This window comes from Protomyctophum parallelum, assembly GCF_964188405.1.
Source record: "Protomyctophum parallelum genome assembly, chromosome: 21".
In the NCBI taxonomy this organism is placed as follows: domain Eukaryota; kingdom Metazoa; phylum Chordata; class Actinopteri; order Myctophiformes; family Myctophidae; genus Protomyctophum; species Protomyctophum parallelum.
In genome coordinates this window covers 30,586,154-30,603,766 of record NC_139713.1, presented here as the reverse complement: position 1 = coordinate 30,603,766, position 17,613 = coordinate 30,586,154, and the positions used below count along the sequence as shown (strand labels likewise).

At 44.7% G+C, this 17,613-nt stretch overlaps 1 protein-coding gene across 1 annotated transcript; it reads right to left on the bottom strand.

Moving 5' to 3' along the window:
* Positions 1 to 9,193: 9,193 nt before the first annotated feature.
* Positions 9,194 to 12,019, bottom strand: LOC310878941 (protein transport protein Sec24B-like; the record flags this gene model as incomplete). Its single annotated transcript, XM_083793357.1, has 1 exon — positions 9,194 to 12,019. One exon carries the CDS (start codon positions 12,017 to 12,019, stop codon positions 9,194 to 9,196), a length of 2,826 nt encoding a protein of 941 aa, XP_083649483.1.
* Positions 12,020 to 17,613: the final 5,594 nt, after the last annotated feature.

The window sequence follows — 17,613 nt, the reverse complement described above, 5'->3', positions numbered from 1 at the left end:
TAGGGGCTGACACGTTTCTGCTAACAATCACATCACACACGGGACCCACATTCCAACTTCCTGATCCCCCCCCCCCCCCTACTCCTCCCCCCCTTTCCGCTTACCTCCACAGTCCTCCTCTTCCACTCGCAGGTCCTGGGGTGGAACTGTGCAGCCATGATGTGACATAATACTATACTTACTGGACAGGAGTCATGCTGGGAAAACACATACCTTATTCTATAGGATAGGAGGAACAGCATGATCTACAAGCTTACAACGTTGTGAGCTCGTAGAGCTGTTGTTTTCAGCACTGCATGGGGTGGGCAGAGTATTGCAAGTCTGTACTCAAGTAAAAGTACAATTATGCCTATTATTATTATTATTATTATCATCATCATAGCATTGTGTATCACATTGCATTAAAATAGATTTTCACTGCTGGTGTTGAATTCCTTCATGCTATATACTTGGTAATACAGTACTACATGTCCTATACTCTGCTGCCCTCTAGTGCTTTTTCTATTTTTGCAGAGCTCACCAATGTTCAGATGGGGAAAAAACAACGACTGCAATAGGCTACATTGTTTTAAACTGTAAAAATGTTGGCCATCTGCATTACTGAGTTGAAATTGAGTGTGATAGTGTTTCTGCAGCGTTGATTACATTGTCTACATTCCATTGTTATCTGCATGTACAATAGCATTAAGGTGTCATTCATGGTTTTATTTGCATGGTATACTACAGTATATAACAATGCCCTCTTCTAGTATCAATCCAAATCAGGTAGACTAGACACTAGAGGGCCAACCAAAATGGTCATCTGCACATAGAAATACAAAAACTCTCTCTCACACACACACACACACACACACACACACACACACACACACACACACACACACACACACACACACACAGAGAGAGAGAGAGAGTTAATGTAATAAGCATGAGAACCTTGTGGTGTGGTCTGCAACAGGTTTAGCAGTCTCCTCAGAACCAGGGGGCCTGGGGGCCATCATCTCGCACTTCTGTGAGGTCATTGCAGCTCAACCTTTGACATCTTAAAATGCATAAATGATGACTGTCAAAATTATAAATTAGGTATTAAAACTTTCTTTCAAACACCGTGAAACAATTGTTTTATATTGTCTATACTATAATAATTTAATAGTAAACCATAGTAATGAAACAATGATAAAAATAGGCAAGATAAACATTAAAGATGCACATTACATTAACTACAAATGTTTTAGAGCTTGCAGTGACACAATGAGAAATTGCCTGTGGTTGTGGATCAGGACATCTGAATTATGGCTAGGAGCCTTTCTGGTCCTCACGAAGGCAGCTTATAGCTGCCGAAACAGTTGCCAGAACATTGTCTAGATTTATATTTATGTGTGTGTGTGTGTGTGTGTGTGTGTGTGTGTGTGTGTGTGTGTGTGTGTGTGTGTGTGTGTGTGTGTGTGTGTGTGTGTGTGTGTGTGTGTGTGTGTGTGTGTGTGTGTGTGTGTGTGTGTGTGTGTGTGTGTGTGTGTGTGTGTGTGTGTGTGTGTGTGTGTGTGTGTGTGTGTGTGTGTGTGTGTGTGTGTGTGCGTGCGCGTGCGTGTTGAGCATATACCTTTCTCATCTACTGCAATTTTATTTTACTTGCGTATTAGGATAACCATTAACCAAGAATGCCATTTGACCTATTTGACTGATCTATCTTCTTCCTCAGTTTGGGTCAAGCCACTGAGGATGCAGACTCATCAGGGGTAGGTGAGGAACAACATGGTGATGAGGACACAAGAGGGATCTCTGGTGACGCCTGGTGGAACTTAGCAGAAACCACAGGTAAAGTTAGGAGGATAGAGGCATAGAAGGCATTGTTGTGACCATAACACAGAGGCTTTCAAACAGTGTGTCTGAATTCTCAAATGGGGTTATACTGAAGTAGCTCACTGCGTAGTTCTGCTATTTTTGAATATATATTCTTTCAGAGCAAACAATTTTTAACTCAAATCTTTGCTTCTGGGGAGTCCCTGCTGGAACAACATATTTTCAGATGGGGGTCGGCGGCCAATTACATATTTTTGGGGGTCCTTGACATGAAAATGTTTGAGAACGACTGACATAGAATCATGGGTTTTTCAGAAAACTGTCAGGATTTACAAGGCATTTGTATAATCATCCTCAGGTCTAAATGGGTTAAAAAAGTAGACAAGCCCTCAGTCCGTATGAACCAACTATGTTGCCATGAGATACCCCTGCAATGCTTCACACACACACACACACACACACACACACACACACACACACACACACACACACACACACACAGACACACAGAGGGGCATATGATATTCTGATCCGACATACAAGGCTGGTTAAGACATATACATGGCCGATTGAGACTCACCCGTGGCTCTGACATACGTGGCCGGTTAAGACTCACCCATGACTTCCGCGTGCGGTTAGGATGTCGGACCAAAGATATGCACCCACAATGACCTTGACATCACTGAGAAGGTGGACGGTCTCACTCCATGAGTTTCTCCAGTTGTTCCTGTTCCGAATCCATAGGCAAAAGACCCCAGAAGCAGAGCGTATGTGTGGATATGTGATTACCAAATCAGGCCATCGATAGAGAAAGGCATCTCACACCTCGAATTAGAGCCATCAGCACTAAATACATTCTCCACTCATAGGACTGCAACGTCACAGGAGACTGAGTTTTGGGGTCTCCTAAAACGGGGTGTTCTAAAATGACATCTTGGTGTTTGGCAGAACAAAGGCATGATCAAGCTCTGAGAGCAATGTTTCAGTGACTAAAGTACACTGGGTACACTCAAATCTCAAATGGAGGATTCTCTCCAGATCCTAAGAACATATAAGCAGTCACTGAATAACACTCCTACCCCAAGGAATGCCAGTGAAGTCTGAGGCCTGGCATGGCCAATTACAGTGCCCATTTCATACAAGATTTTGCCACAATAAATCTTACTCAACCACTAGGGGAACATACAAAAAATTATAATACTCGTTGGACTTGGATAGAAGATCACCAGAGGTCTCCTGATGAGTTGAATAACAAAGTTTGACGAGTCCACTACCTGGAACTCCTATGGCATTTCAAACCACTCATACAAGGTTGCCATCTTCTGGTAAGAACTGACAACACTACGATGATGTGCTACATCAACAGGCAAATGGGGACTGAAGTCTCTGCGCCTGCACATGTTGGCACACAGGCTGTTGACGTGGTGTGACAAACACCTCTTGTCGCTCACAGCCTGTCACCCCTCCTTATGAAATACAATTTGAGCAGTGTGCAAACTGTGGGTGGCTTGGGTGGGTGCTTAACAACTATGTGTCTTCACGAAACAGAAGAGAAAATGTAATGACGCGACATGGCAGCGACCAGCCTTATCACCTCGGGGGGAGGGATGAGCCGTTACGCCATGACTTGCAAAAGCCCAACCGATAGGAAAATTGCTTTTGAGTGTATGGATTTAACTTCTGTGTTCACGCCAAGAGATGGCCCTTTCCCATAGGGCGACTCACGAGCGAGAGAGATTAAACTAACTGGTAGTCGATGCAAATCCAGTGGTCCTTGGAGCTGTATTGGTTCAGAGAAATGGCCCAAATGAACCACTAGAGTGATATGCACTGTCCCCCATTGAACAAAAATCTACAGAAGCTCTTTCCATTATGTGGGGCTGTGAACATTATCACATGTACCTGTAGGCCTACGGATCACCCTTTACCCTAGTTAGTGATCATAAACCATTGCAGTGCAACAACCCCAAATCCAAGTATGCAACCCTACACAGTATAGCCTACGCTACAAGTAAGACGCGCAAACGCGTGAAGCGAACGCAGCTTGTGTGTGTGTGGTTGTGTGTGCGTGTGTGTGTGTGTGTGTGTGTGTGTGTGTGTGTGTGTGTGTGTGTGCGCGTGTGCGTGTGCGTGTGCGTGTGTGTGTGTGTGTGTGCTACAGCTGCGCCCTGTGTGTGTGTGTGCTACAGCTGCGCCCTCTGGTGGCGGGCGGGTGGTGTAACAGTGGGACAGACACACACACACAGACATTCAGCCCTTGCTGTCATAGTAAGTGGCTCACTGCGTTCGCAACAAGGCTGGTAAAGACAATCCAGCATAGCGAAATTTGTGCACCCTGCACACGTATCGCACATCTCGCATGACACTTCAGGGGAAGAACAACAAGCAGAAGAATATGTACACTTCGTTACAACAAATGCTGTTACCAAGGCGATGACACTGGCTGAAATCCAGGATGCAACTAAAGCTGACCCCACTCTATGTGAAGTCATTTGACTCGTCAAAACAGACTCATTACTCTGAAAAGCAGGATTTTCCTGATGTTTCTGCACTGTGGTCATACTCAAGGATGAACAGACAGTAACTGCTACATATGACAGTGTTACAGGGCATACGGATTGTTGTCCTCCGTATTCATTACAAATGAAGGCAATATCACTTGCACATGAAGGCCACCAAGACATGGTAAAAGGAAGAAAGTCTGGTTCCCAACTTCCCTGGTATTGACAGATAGGCCATGTCAGGCTGTGCCCAATCACACACAAGAACCTCACCGCATGTCTGAGCTGCTGCCATCACCCTGGGAAAAGGTTGGCATGGATTTCTGTGGTCCATTCCCCTCTGGTGATTGACTTTTAGAGGTAACTGATGAATACTCCAGGCATCCAGAAGTAGAGATTCTATAGTACACGTTAGCCAGAGCCACAATTCCTAAACTTGACAAAATATTCTCTACACTGGGGAATCCATTTGAGGTTAAAACAGACAATGACCCTATACGTTCTAGTCTAGAGCTCAGACTATACAGACTTCGCAGCATAGCCTACTTGGGTTTCAGACACAGGAAGATAACACCACTGTGGCCTCAGGTCACTGCAGAAGCGGAACGTTTCATGTGTACCCTAGAAAAGGCTATACCTGCTATTCATGTCGAGGGCCTTCCGTGTAAACAAACTCTACTGACATGGCTCCTGCCGACGTGCTGTTCAGAATCAAGCTACCCAAGTCTCCACTTCCTCTCCACTCTCACAGAGATGCAAAGCTACATCAAACAGATGCAGCCCTAAAGAACAGGATGAACAGGGTGTGTCACGCTGCTCCATTGGCTCTGAAAGTGGGAGACACAATAATGAAGGCAGGAGAGCCGAAACGCTTATCTCCAAGAGGATAGCGCACCAGAGAAGTCAGAGCATGGTGGACGGTGGTAACAAGAAAGGTCATAATACACTGACCACTGCACGTATAGGAGAACTCGCTGTGGTTCATTGAACCGATCTACAAACACACAATGCATCACGGATGCAACGTGTTGTGAACTTGCTCCTCATCTTTTGTCATTACTGTACAAAAACATTCAAAAGCATTATCCAACCTGTTCTGTAGTTTTGTCACCTCAGCCATCGCGGCATTAAACAAACTGCCCCGCTGATATGGTATGTATGATGGGATGGTTCTGTATACAGTGGGGACCTCATCTTTTTGTATTGTCTTGGTGTTATGTGATATATGTGTTGTTTTTGATGTGGGTGTTTGAACAGACTGTGAAGACAAATATCCTTCGGGACAATAAAGATTATTATTATTAACTTTTGATCGCCAGCATTTGGTGTCATTGGTGTCAATCACTGATCATGAGTCAGCAGCTGGTGGCAATCACTGATTGGGGAGGAGAGGCACATAAACAGGAAGAGTTTGTTCAGTATACTGTATGAAAAGCAGCAGTGGTGAAGACTGCATGGAAAGAACAAGAAAGACTAACCAAAGAAGAACCCTCACCCTAAACCTAACCTCCCACGGGGCAGCACACCTAAACCTAACCTTAACCCATGTCTAACCAAAGACTTGTCTAAACGTACCAACTCAGCTTACTGTTGCTGTCATGTGGGTTTCTGTTGTCCAATCAGAGGCTGAGTACAGAATGCCAAAAACCACTAGGAGTGTCATAGATAAGCTTTAGAAACATATTAAAAACTCAAAAAGCATGATTTGGGGTGGAGTGGCTCTTTAAATAAGACCCACTGTCTGTCTGACTAGAGTTAAAGAACTGCTGTGGGATTCATTCAAGAACTTTACAGGAAGGTGGGACGTAACGCTGAGCAGAGACAGAGAGCTGTGCGACTCTCAGCCAATCACAGCGAAGGGTGTGGGATTGAAACGCAAGGAGATTCGGAAGCACCACAACCAGACACCCCACCTCACTCATGCATATCACCTTGACTGCAACGTAAAAAAAAGAAAAACTGTTAAAATATGGTGTGGTGTGTTGAACATATGACTAAAGACTTTATTTGCATATTTCTCACTTCAAATGTTTTCAGAAATATTTTTATGTACTGTTTAGTTATGAAATGTTATTGTAAAACAGCCTCAATATTGATTACCGGTATGCCAACTGTGTTTTGTTGCATGTGAGTCAAGAGAGTAACCAAATTCAGTAACGGTCAAAACAAAATAACAGAGCACAATTTGAGGTAGACTCTGAAAAACACTAGGAACAGATAAATAGAAGGCTAGCAGGCAAAATAACATATGCTCAGCAATATATGCTTTACGATCTGGCAAAGGAACAAGGAAAACGGGACTGGAGAGTGTGTATATATATATACACACAAGGGCTAACAGGGCACAGGTGAACATGTTGAAGGTGATGGACACTCAGACAACTGGTTTCTCTTCAGATGTATGCACTGGGGTCAATCTCTAACAGCACCAGCTCATCCAGCAAAGACACACCGGGGTCGTGGTCTGCCAGCATTTCAGACAGGTGTGTCTTAACCGCTCTCTTGCCGGGATCCAGATGACATTCTTTAACACTTTGCAGGTATTGAGAGATCACACTGTACTTCAAGCCCCATCCGTCTTTGTTGTGTTAGTAGGCTTAAAAACCTGCCTTTTTGATCAAGCTGCATGGCTCAGCTTTAGTTATGCTGCCATAGTAGGCGTAGAATAATGAGAGACTTAATTGCTCCTTAACATCCAATTGCATTTAGCTGGGGAGATTGAAATGCTTTTTATACTTTTATAAAGATAATCACTAACTATAATATAATTCAACCAGTTAAGAGACACTTTTAGACTATGAATACATGCATGTGAGCAAGTATTATTCTAAAGCTGAATATATAGTTTTAATCATAGTGAACATTCCTGCAATTCTGTCACTATAAAATAACACAAGTGAGGGGCGCTAATATATTAAAGTAAGTGTTGATTAGGTAATGTAAAACACATGGTGCCAACACAAACATACGCCATTAACAATAAAGAGACAGTATGACGTAAACGACACATTATGACGTACATTTTCCCTTCATTGTCAATGCGTTTACTAAACAAACTTTGAACTAAAGACACACATTAAACCTGTGTATAGGGGGGGCTAGCGCCCCTCAAAAACACACTGAGTGGCGTCTTTTATCATGAGATGAAGTCATCAAATGTCATCAAAGTTCCGTAAAAGGGCCATAGACTTTGCTGCCACTACGTCATAATGTACTGTCGTGTACTGTAGCACCCACTAGTTAAAAAGTCCATAGACTTGCTGCCACTACGTCATAATGTACTGTCGTGTACTGTAGCACCCACTAGTTAAAAAGTCCAGCACATACAAAGCCATGCGTTGGAGTGGCTACCACTGCTAGAAAAACAAATCCATTACATGATGTTATGTGCCACATGTCTTCACAATAACCATTGTGACACACAACCAGAGACACTTCCAATAGCCTCCATGACCAAACAAAAAATAATAAGGCTTAAAAATACCTATGTATACTGGGTTTGTCGTATGTTAGCCCTAGCCCACAAGCCCTGGAAACAGATAAGTCTACAACTCAGGCTATAGTACTGGAGGCCAAATAGACAGAGTGATTGAGCTTTTCATAGCAGTATGTTATGATCAGAAGAAGGTCATGGGCAACTTCTATCATAGTTATATATATATATATATATATATATATATATATATATATATATATATATATATATATATATACATTCAATTATTAGGCCTATTGTTGGTTTAAAGTTGTCTCTCCAAATATGGCCAACTCATCAATGGCACCGTTCACTTCACACTGGGCTCTGATCTTTTAAAACTAGCCAATTTACATCAACACAGTGGGAGCTTGTATATCGGCTATTTAAACTTTTTCTTTTTACATCCAGCTTTTTGTTACCATCCACAAACTTGTCCCATTGACAATGAATGGAGATTTTTACGTCATAGTGTCTGAGCAAATAGGCATATTGTTCTATTTTACATCATGATGTATGATGATAAGAGCACCCATCACTTCACACGGGTGTGATTTCTTTTAAAGATGGAGTGCTATGATTTTTGTATTTTTTCCAGCTTTTCATGTGAGTATGAGGTGACAGTACTTAATTAGACCCCTTGGTGTGGTTATGTGCAATTGTGTATTCTCTTTGTATTTAGGATTTCTTCCTGAAGGCTGAAACCTTGACAATCAAACGTGCCAATGAAAAAAACAGTGATGTAGTTACATCACAATATCATCTCCCCCCTAACCCCTCCCCCTTTATCATACAACCACAGCTGTCTCCAGTTGAGGTGGATCGCCACCCACCAGGCAAACCAGGCATATCCTACTTAATGAACTGGTGGGCGTGTACACATAAAAACATTTGAACAAAATACTGTACACATTTTGGAATAAACTTTTCCTCATTATATAATAATAATACCTGATGATCATGTTTTAGGGTGGAAAAAATCATGGCACTCCATCTTTAAATATATAATAGTAAAAACGGCAAAAAGTTTAGGGATAAGGGTAAGGCAAGATACTGTAGGGCCCTAGGTCCCTACAGGCCCTAGGTATGTGGCAGCCAGACTTATTGTGCGTGCCCCCTCACAACTGTGATTATGTCTTTCCCCACTCAGTCTCTTTGAAATGGTAGGACACATGAAGGGGAAGGATTGGGCCATCAGCTTCCTCTCCAGGCCTCAGGGCCAACACCTCTAGCCCATTCATATTTATTTCAATACCCCTGTTTGTTCAGAGTCCTTTCCTTCTTTGTTCCTGTCATCTTTTGCAACCATCTGCTTCTTATAGGCCATTATATTTTTCCAGAATCATTGCACTCACTATTTTCCTTCTGCACAGCCACCAAAGTGGCTTCCTTTGTTGATAGGGCTGTGTCCCTACTTCTACATTTTCTTCTGGATATGCTGGAGGAACTCAAGGTAAGAGTTCTTTCCCTCAAGGTAAGAGTCTTTCCCTGACCGCTCCTCCACCAGGTGTTGGAAGAACGTAGTCTTGGATGAAGCATCTTCCTTGACGACACAAATCATGGAGCTGAATGGTCTGTCGTCTTTCAGCCAGGCGAGGAACGCACGCACTCTCTTTGACAGAAGGGTGTCCAACTCCGGGATTTGGGTCATGTCAGATGGAATAGAAGAGTGGTTGGGGCAGGCGAGAATGTCTCTGATGAACATCTCATTACAGCATTTACCAATCCACAGGTAAAACACGTTCCCACAGTCCATGAGGAAGGCCCCGTCTCGACTCAGCCTTTCAGCTGACAGGTGCAGCAGATGGGGCTGAGGAACCACTATGTCATCCAAATGGAGTGCCCCCTGGTCAGACATGTTGTCCAGGCGGTAGAGGTCAGGGTGGACCATACGCATCATCTGCTGCAGTGGCTTGGTTTTGAACTCACACATGGCGAAGACTCTCTCATCCAGCTGTGTGCTGGTGCCAATCTGCAGGGCTGTCTGTTTGAGGAGTGCAAGGATGTAGAGAGGAAAGAGGCTGAGGGCTGAGGGAGCGATGAGACCAGACTGCTGCATGTTGGAAATGGTGCCCTTGTAGGCACCTAGGAAATCCACCACTGCATTCACCAGGTCATCCCGCGCATCCAACAAACTAGATGACACCATCCGATCAATGGCCATGTTAGCCAGTAGATGGGTGATGGCTTGGACATCTGCTCCGGCGTACACATCACTCAGCTGGTTCACCACCGGCAGACAAAGTGTATGGACGCGGATACGCCTAGACCCTGTACTAGATGTATAGAGCAGTGCAGCCTGGAAGCAGACCTGTGAGGAGTCTGTCAGGCTATCCTCAATTGACAACTGGACAGCTATGGCAGCATCTGGGTTTAGATTGGCGAGCTCCAGTAGGTCAGGGGCTCGCACAAAGCAGTTCCCATGGAATGTATGGATAGATAAACCTCTAGTGCAACGTATTCTCATGATGGCCTCGAAGCCAATATTCCTGTTGAGGTAACGCTTCACATCTTTCTGGAATTTCTCTAGCTGGGCCGGGTTGTGGACGTGGTGAAATAATGGGTAGTAGAAGATACTGCCAGCAGAGTACTTAGACACACACGCCAGAGAAGCTAGGTCAGCATACTGGGAGCTGAGCAGGAAGAGATCCACTCCTATGTGTTGGGAAGAGAAATCCAGAGCCAACTTCTTATAGAAGTCTGAAGCTGGACCCAGGTGCTGATCACTCTTAGTGCTTGACCTCTGATTGGGGTGTTCTCGTGACTTTAACAGACCAGCCCCCAGTGTTGGCAGCTGGGTCTGGAACACAGACACTCGCCCCCCGGTGGGGCACATGAGTTTGTAGGCTGCCTGTAAGGCAGGGCCCAAAGCACTGTGGGTCTCCTCACTGTTAATGAACATAGATGGGAGGCAGTTCAACAGGTCCTTGACCAGCTCTTTGTTTTCCTTCAGATTGACCATTAGGCTGTCATGAGATGGAATGAACACATCATCAATGTCTGAGACCACCAGCATCTGTGGCTCTGACAGGCCCTCCTGGAGTCTGTAGAAGTGGATGGTGCTGTCAAACGTCAGGAATCCTACCTGTGTCCGTGTATCCCCAGGCAACTTATCTAGGCTTTCCAGTAATGATTCACAGAAATACTTCAGATAGCCCGTCTCCACGGCATTGTGCGACACGTCGAAAACAAACAGGTAGACTGCTGGTGGAGGGGGCCTTGATGTGTATGTGTCTGTGGAGGTAATATACTCAACAGTAGAGTTCTGGACCTCAGGTCTCTTGCTCAGTTCACCATACTCATCTGTAACATTGTTTATCCTGTAGCAGAGGTTACACTTCCACCTGCGCAGGTCCAGGAAGATGACAAAGGGATTCAAGTAAGTTCGGCAGGAGTGACAGCGGACTATGTTTTTTGTTGTGATCCCCGGTAACTGTTGGAGGTCTCTGAAGGGGTGGACAAGGAGTCCCAGTTGAAGTCTGGCCTTGTTGAGCAGTGCCTGGGTCTGGGGAACACTGGTCAGGGTGCACCTGAATGTCTGGGGGCTACAAGTAGCCTTCTTGAGCTCAGGGCTGAGGTTGGGCTCAGGGGCCTCCAGGGGCCTGGAGGGCAGCAGGTTCCTCTCCTGCAGCAGGTTCACCTGCCTCAGGGCCTCTTGCCGCAGGTTAGGGACGGTCTGGGAATACTGCTGATAGCTAGACTGGACATAGCAGCCTCCTTGGGAAAGCGAGGAGTCAACATCGGAGCCCTTCTGATGCTGCTGATAGGCCAGAGGAGGTTTGGGGTAACTGTAGTAACTGTAGGGCACGGCCTGGCTTGCAATGTCATTGGAGGGAGATATGGGGTCTCGGTAGCTGCCTCCCTCCAACGAATCATAGGTGTTAGGCATCGGAGAGGCTCTACCAATTGTAGGGGAGGAAGTATCAGTTTTATCATTCTTATCTGAGCTAAATGACGAAGGGGCTGCTGCGGGGGCTGCTGCTGCCTGAGTCGAGGTACTGGCAGCAGTGCCTGACCTTGCTTCATTATTAGCAACATATCCGTACTGCACGCCTTGGTGGTGTCCTGAAGAGGAATGGACAGAAGGAAAGGTCCCCGAGTAGGGTCTGGCTCCATCTGGACCCATGCTGCTGTGATTCACCAGCCCTCCAAAGGGGTCATAGGCCACAGAGGCCTGGTGGCTTTGATCATAGAGTTGGTGACCTGACGTTAAGCCTGTGCTTGCCTGGCCATTCACTGCCATCGTCAATTGACCAGGAGGAGGTTCTATACTGTACGCAAACTGCACCGTTTTTGGGGTAGGGGCTGGGTGTAAGGTGTTTCTCCCTGCGGGTTGCTGATGGAGGGGTGCATTCATTAGGGTGGGAACAGTGCTAGCAGCAATGGTCTTGGAAGACCGCAATGTCCCAAACTGGCTGCTAACCGGAGCTGAGGGGCAGGAAACAATGGGATAGACAGGAGCGCCTGGACGGCTACACGGTGTTGTCACCAAACTGGGCTGCTGTGTGTGCTGTGTTTGGGGAGAATGGTATTGTTGCTGTCCATAGTAAGCTACTGGAGTGCCATAGGGGGCTGGCTGCTGTAATGACTGGAAGTTCGGTTGAGCGCTTTGTGTTGGTAGTGGATTTGTAGAAATAGGGTCATTGGCTGGGATGGTACTGCTGGTATGGGTGGGTAGGTCAAAGGTTGGGTGTCCTATATTGGGAGCAACATGGTGCTGAGGGAGGTAATGTTGCTGCTGCTTCTGTTGTTGTAGTTGAATGGAGTCAGTGACTGTGGGTTGAAACTGATCAGCCTCTACTGTGGTCCGTTCAGCTTGTGCTGTCTTAGTAGAGCTCTCACCACCCTTGCTAATGGAAATTGAGGGTAGTGCCTGTCTTGCTTTCTCCCATTCCGGGTAATCATTAACCTGGCCTCCATGTCCACAGGACAAGTTGTTAGCAGACGGTGGTGTGTTGGTCATATTAGCCGCCATTTTTCACCACCAACCTTGTTAGATAACGTTAGAAGACTAATGTTTGCTTGGCTCTCTCTGCTGCAACAAGCAAGTGGTAAACAAGATGAAGTCTGTCAATTTAATACGAATAGCTTCTCTAAAAGACCTGACTGTACAAAACTACCAAAGACAAGGGTGAGTGGTTGACTAGGAACAGGACCCACAACCAGTGTCCTCTTAAACTTAACCAACAATGTCTGGCCTGTGTGATCTAAAGGGTGGCATCGGATGACAGGCAGCAGAATAGAACAGTTCTGGATCCTGGTTCGTGTTGAAGGGGTACTGTTGGAACTTTATATACAATCTGGTGGGAATGTGATTGTCATCCCAATGACAAGTTCCGTCAGCCATGCCTAAATATGGAGTCCATGAGACCGCCAATCTGAGAACCCATTCGGGGAAGAAAAATCATACTCGTGCGAAGTGAGGGGTGCCTTTGGGGGGCACCCACTGCGTCATATAGTAAAAGGTCCATAGACATAGACACACAAAGCCAGGCGTTGGAGGTGGCACTACTAGCCCCTCCAGTAGTATGTTATTTTTATGGGACCAAGCCCGAAGAGCCTATGGTCCCTTATTGTATTTGCCCAGATTTCTCTTCTCCCTTCTTCTACCAAAAACAGCCGTTCTGGCCTAACCGTGCAGTCGGGTTTCGCGAAACTTGGCAATATGGTAGAGGGCTATGCCAAATGGTGAAGATGTGAAGCCCACGGCCATTGACCAAAGGGTGGCGCTATAGCACTCAATTGAAAATGCAAACTTTGAACAGGCATAGCTCATGAACCATTCGGCAATAAAACTTCGATACGCATATGCGTTTTCCCATGCTGAACAACTTTCGTGTTCTGACTTCTGACCTTTAGTTGCGAGCTCGACGGCTTTAGCTCTTAGCCTTCTTCCTTAAGGTTATATATATATATATATATATAGCTGCAAGCAGCGATAAGAGGGGCCAAGGAATGCAGCAATAAGAAAAAAGACAATGCAATACGCACAATAAGATGGCGCACTTCCAGGGCTGAGAGGGGGCTGCCGCCCAGCAGTATACGCCTCTGAAAGTCCACCAAGAGAAGGCTCCACTGTGCCTGCATGCAACACCACAATGGAGGCACACAACACCCTCCGCTGTTCCACCCTAAGTGGTCCACCCTAAGTCCTTCACTCTATGATGCAGCAGCCGAATTTATTGGCTATAGCCTACAGCAGAAGAAACATCAGAACTGGTTCGATGAGAACCACTCTCCTCAATAACATGCATAAAGCCCACAAAGCCTCACTCAATAACCCATCCTCTGCAGCCCTGAAAAACCAATGGCAAGACCAAAGGAGAGAGGTCCAGTGTACTCTGAGGCAACTACAAAACCATCCAACGAGATACAATCCTATGCAGACCGGTATGACATGCACAACCTTTATGATGAAATAAAAGCCACTCATGGCCCAATAACCCATAGCCTACTGTCTGCTCCTCAAAACAGTGGATGAATCTTCCCTCATTAAGGACCATTTCTGTCATTCTGTGATGTGATTGGCTGAGCATCGCATAAGGTTGTGTGCCACTCAAGTGGCAGAGGGAGAGAGATGTCATAAAAACGCGAACACCTCTGAGCTACTGAAAAAGGCCCAGCAGAGACTATACTTCCTGAGGGTGCTCAGGGGCAACAACATCACACAGAGACTGCTGGTGTCCTTTTATCGCTGCTCCATGGAGAGCATACTAACGTACTGCATATGTGTGTGGTACACAAGCTGTACAGTGGCTCAGAGGAATACGCTCCAGAGGGTCATTAACACGGCACAGAAGATCATTGGCTGCCCTCTCCCCACAGGCCCACACTGGAAGACCTACACAGATCCCGATGTCTAAAAAAAACACAGAACATCATAAAGGACACTTCCCACCCGGTCACTCACTGTTCGAACTGTTGCCAGCAGATTCAGTAACAGTTTTCATATATATTTTTGTGAATTGATGCACTGGTTGGCACTTTTAATTTCGTTACATGTTACAATGACAATAAAGATCTATCTATCTATCTATCTATCTATCTATCTATCTATCTATCTATCTATCTATCTATCTATCTATCTATCTATCTATCTATCTATCTATCTATCTATCTATCTATCTATCTATCTATCTATCTATCTATCTATCAGTTAGTTAGTTAGTAGCAGTAGGCTACTTTCTCTGATTTCAGTTCTTCTTTGTGATTGGCTGAGCATCGCATAAGGTGTGCCACACAAGTGGCAGAGGGAGAGAGATGTCATCAGACATTGTGCAACGACATTGCTCCCTTCTCCTCAGTGGCTGGAGCAATGGGCTATGTGCACACACGCCATTTTGGAAAGAACTTGAGCCTTCATTAGTATCAGCAGTAACACTTGTGAAGGAAGTAGGTGAAGTATCTTGGGGTCTGGGTCTGTGGAGAATATGACCTAATTCCTTATTGTATAGCTGTGTTGTTGAAATTAAGTTTGAGACCCAGGCAATGTCCATTTATTGGTCAAGGCTTCACTCAGTTACATACATTCATGTATAGGCCTACATCACATTGCACCAATTGCAGGGGAGTAACTGATGACAATTAGGAGAATGAACACAGCTGATCAACAAAGTCAAAGAGTGCACTGCTGGGACCTTGACTGTATTTGGACTATTTATACTACAATTTTTTGGCTTGCAGCGAGCCCACATTGTTTCTTCAGGAACAATAATTTCTTGTTATTATTTTAGCTTTAATTTGTATTTTTAGTTGTAGCTACATTTGTATTGTATTTGCTTTGTTCATGACCCCAGCCCTAGAGGCTCTTTCATCGTCTCTTTAAATGATACGTAGCGTCAGATATACTCGAGGGGTTTCATGCTGTGCTCAAGGGCACATGATAATCAAGGGGTTAATATGCTGCATTACTATGTGGGTGTATTCAGTGTGTGCAAGACCCAAATGTCATTCGCTGATGTGGCAGTCAGCTGACAAATTGGGCAGGGTATTTAAGCTCACTAGACTGCATGTTTCTTCCTGCCTTCCTTCTGCATATGGTTCCTGGTTGTTGTTATGTGATGTTTGCTCCCAGCACCACCGGTGGGCTCTGTTATTTATATTCCCCTTGGGGGATTGTTATTGTTTATCTGTCTCCCTGCTCTTAATGTTTAATGATGGTGTTTAATTGTGCCGAGCATGGAGAAAAATGTAGCAGAGCCGAACGCCAAGATAAAATATTTTATGCAGTGCACACTCATTCTATAATAAATATTGGTTAAATATAATAATAATAAACAAACATAGTGTGAATAATACCTTTCCCTATGGAATTGGTTTCTTGTGCGACAACAGGTATGCAGACACACCAGCTAATGCTGGAGGAGTAGCAGCCCTGAGCCCTGGCTGAAACACGAGCGTCATAACCATGCATGGCTAGCCTACTGGAGGGGTGTTGCTCACACAAGGTTAGTAGAGCATATCCCTTTTAACATAAATGAAACGAAACACAAACTTACACATAACTCTGGTTAATTTTCCTCCATTGGTTACTTAACATTTTGACTCTATAGTCATAACGGCAAGCAATCAATCATCCTATTGTAGCGACTGCTTCTTCCCAATGATTTCATTTAAACCATTTTAAAAGTATGAGCCTCGATCGGCAGTTAGGCCTACAGTTTGAACTCCAAACAAAACCTGATCAACATATTTCTTGCTGTAGGTGGTTTATTAACAAAAGATCACACCCATGTGAAGTGAGGGGCGCTCTTGTCATCGTACATCATCATGGATCATCTCATACTGGCCAATCAGAATGCCTGTTGCCACAAATTTAAGTCATATTTGGCGGACATTTTACCTAATTTCTCCTTTCAAGAGTCGCGATCTCCGGTTTACTTCCCTATCTATGTGACGTCGGCACACACCTTTTTAGGAGACAGGAAGCAGGTTGGATCTATTCATTTCCAATGGGAGAATGAACGCGATCGGGTCACACAATATTGGACCCTATCATAATATTGGATATTATGATGTGAAATTAATGGACATAAAATGTGTGTTCCAATGCTTAAAGAAAGGAAGAGGAGCAAGTACTCACTCAGTTGAGTAGTTTAAACTAAGTAATAAAGTGGCGGGTGCACGGTTCAAGTAGATACAGTCCATGGAAAAGAATACCAGCACTCACTTGTTTATCTTTTTCCTTCCTCAGCGTAAATCTAACCCTAACCCTCGAGATTTACGCTGAGGAAGGCCTCCGGGCCGAAACGTCCGTATGTTGCTTGCTGCTGGGGGAATTTGAAACTAAAAATTAAAAGAAATAAACAAGAATCCTACTGAATATAACGTGAGTGCTGGTATTCTTTTCAATGGATTGTTCCAATGCTTAATAATATAGTTTTCCATAACTGTCTTGGTTGATGGGGGCTGATTTGGGAATCATGACATTTGCTACGTATGTCTTGATTCCCAAATCAGTGTATCAGTGTGCAACAGTTCACAATTCACTTTCACAATCAGGTCATTCACAACACCTAAATGCTTTTCTATATAAAGACAAGTTTAATTGACTATGTCACAATGCTAAAACTGTGTGCAGCAGTAGGCTGTAATAATAAAAGATCTGTCAGGGGAGAAGCAAACCACACCTACTTCGGAGACCATTTGTAGGATTTGAGTACCATTTTGCCATAGTGTCTCCATCCGGGATCGACTATATCCATTATATTAAAAATCTTTGGTGTTGACTCACTGAAAGGAAACTACAAGCGAAATGGCGCTGTCAAGTGAGGTCAACAACAGTGCTTCAGTCCTATTGGTTGGTGCCCCGGTCAAGGTTCCCCAATGTTGAACCAT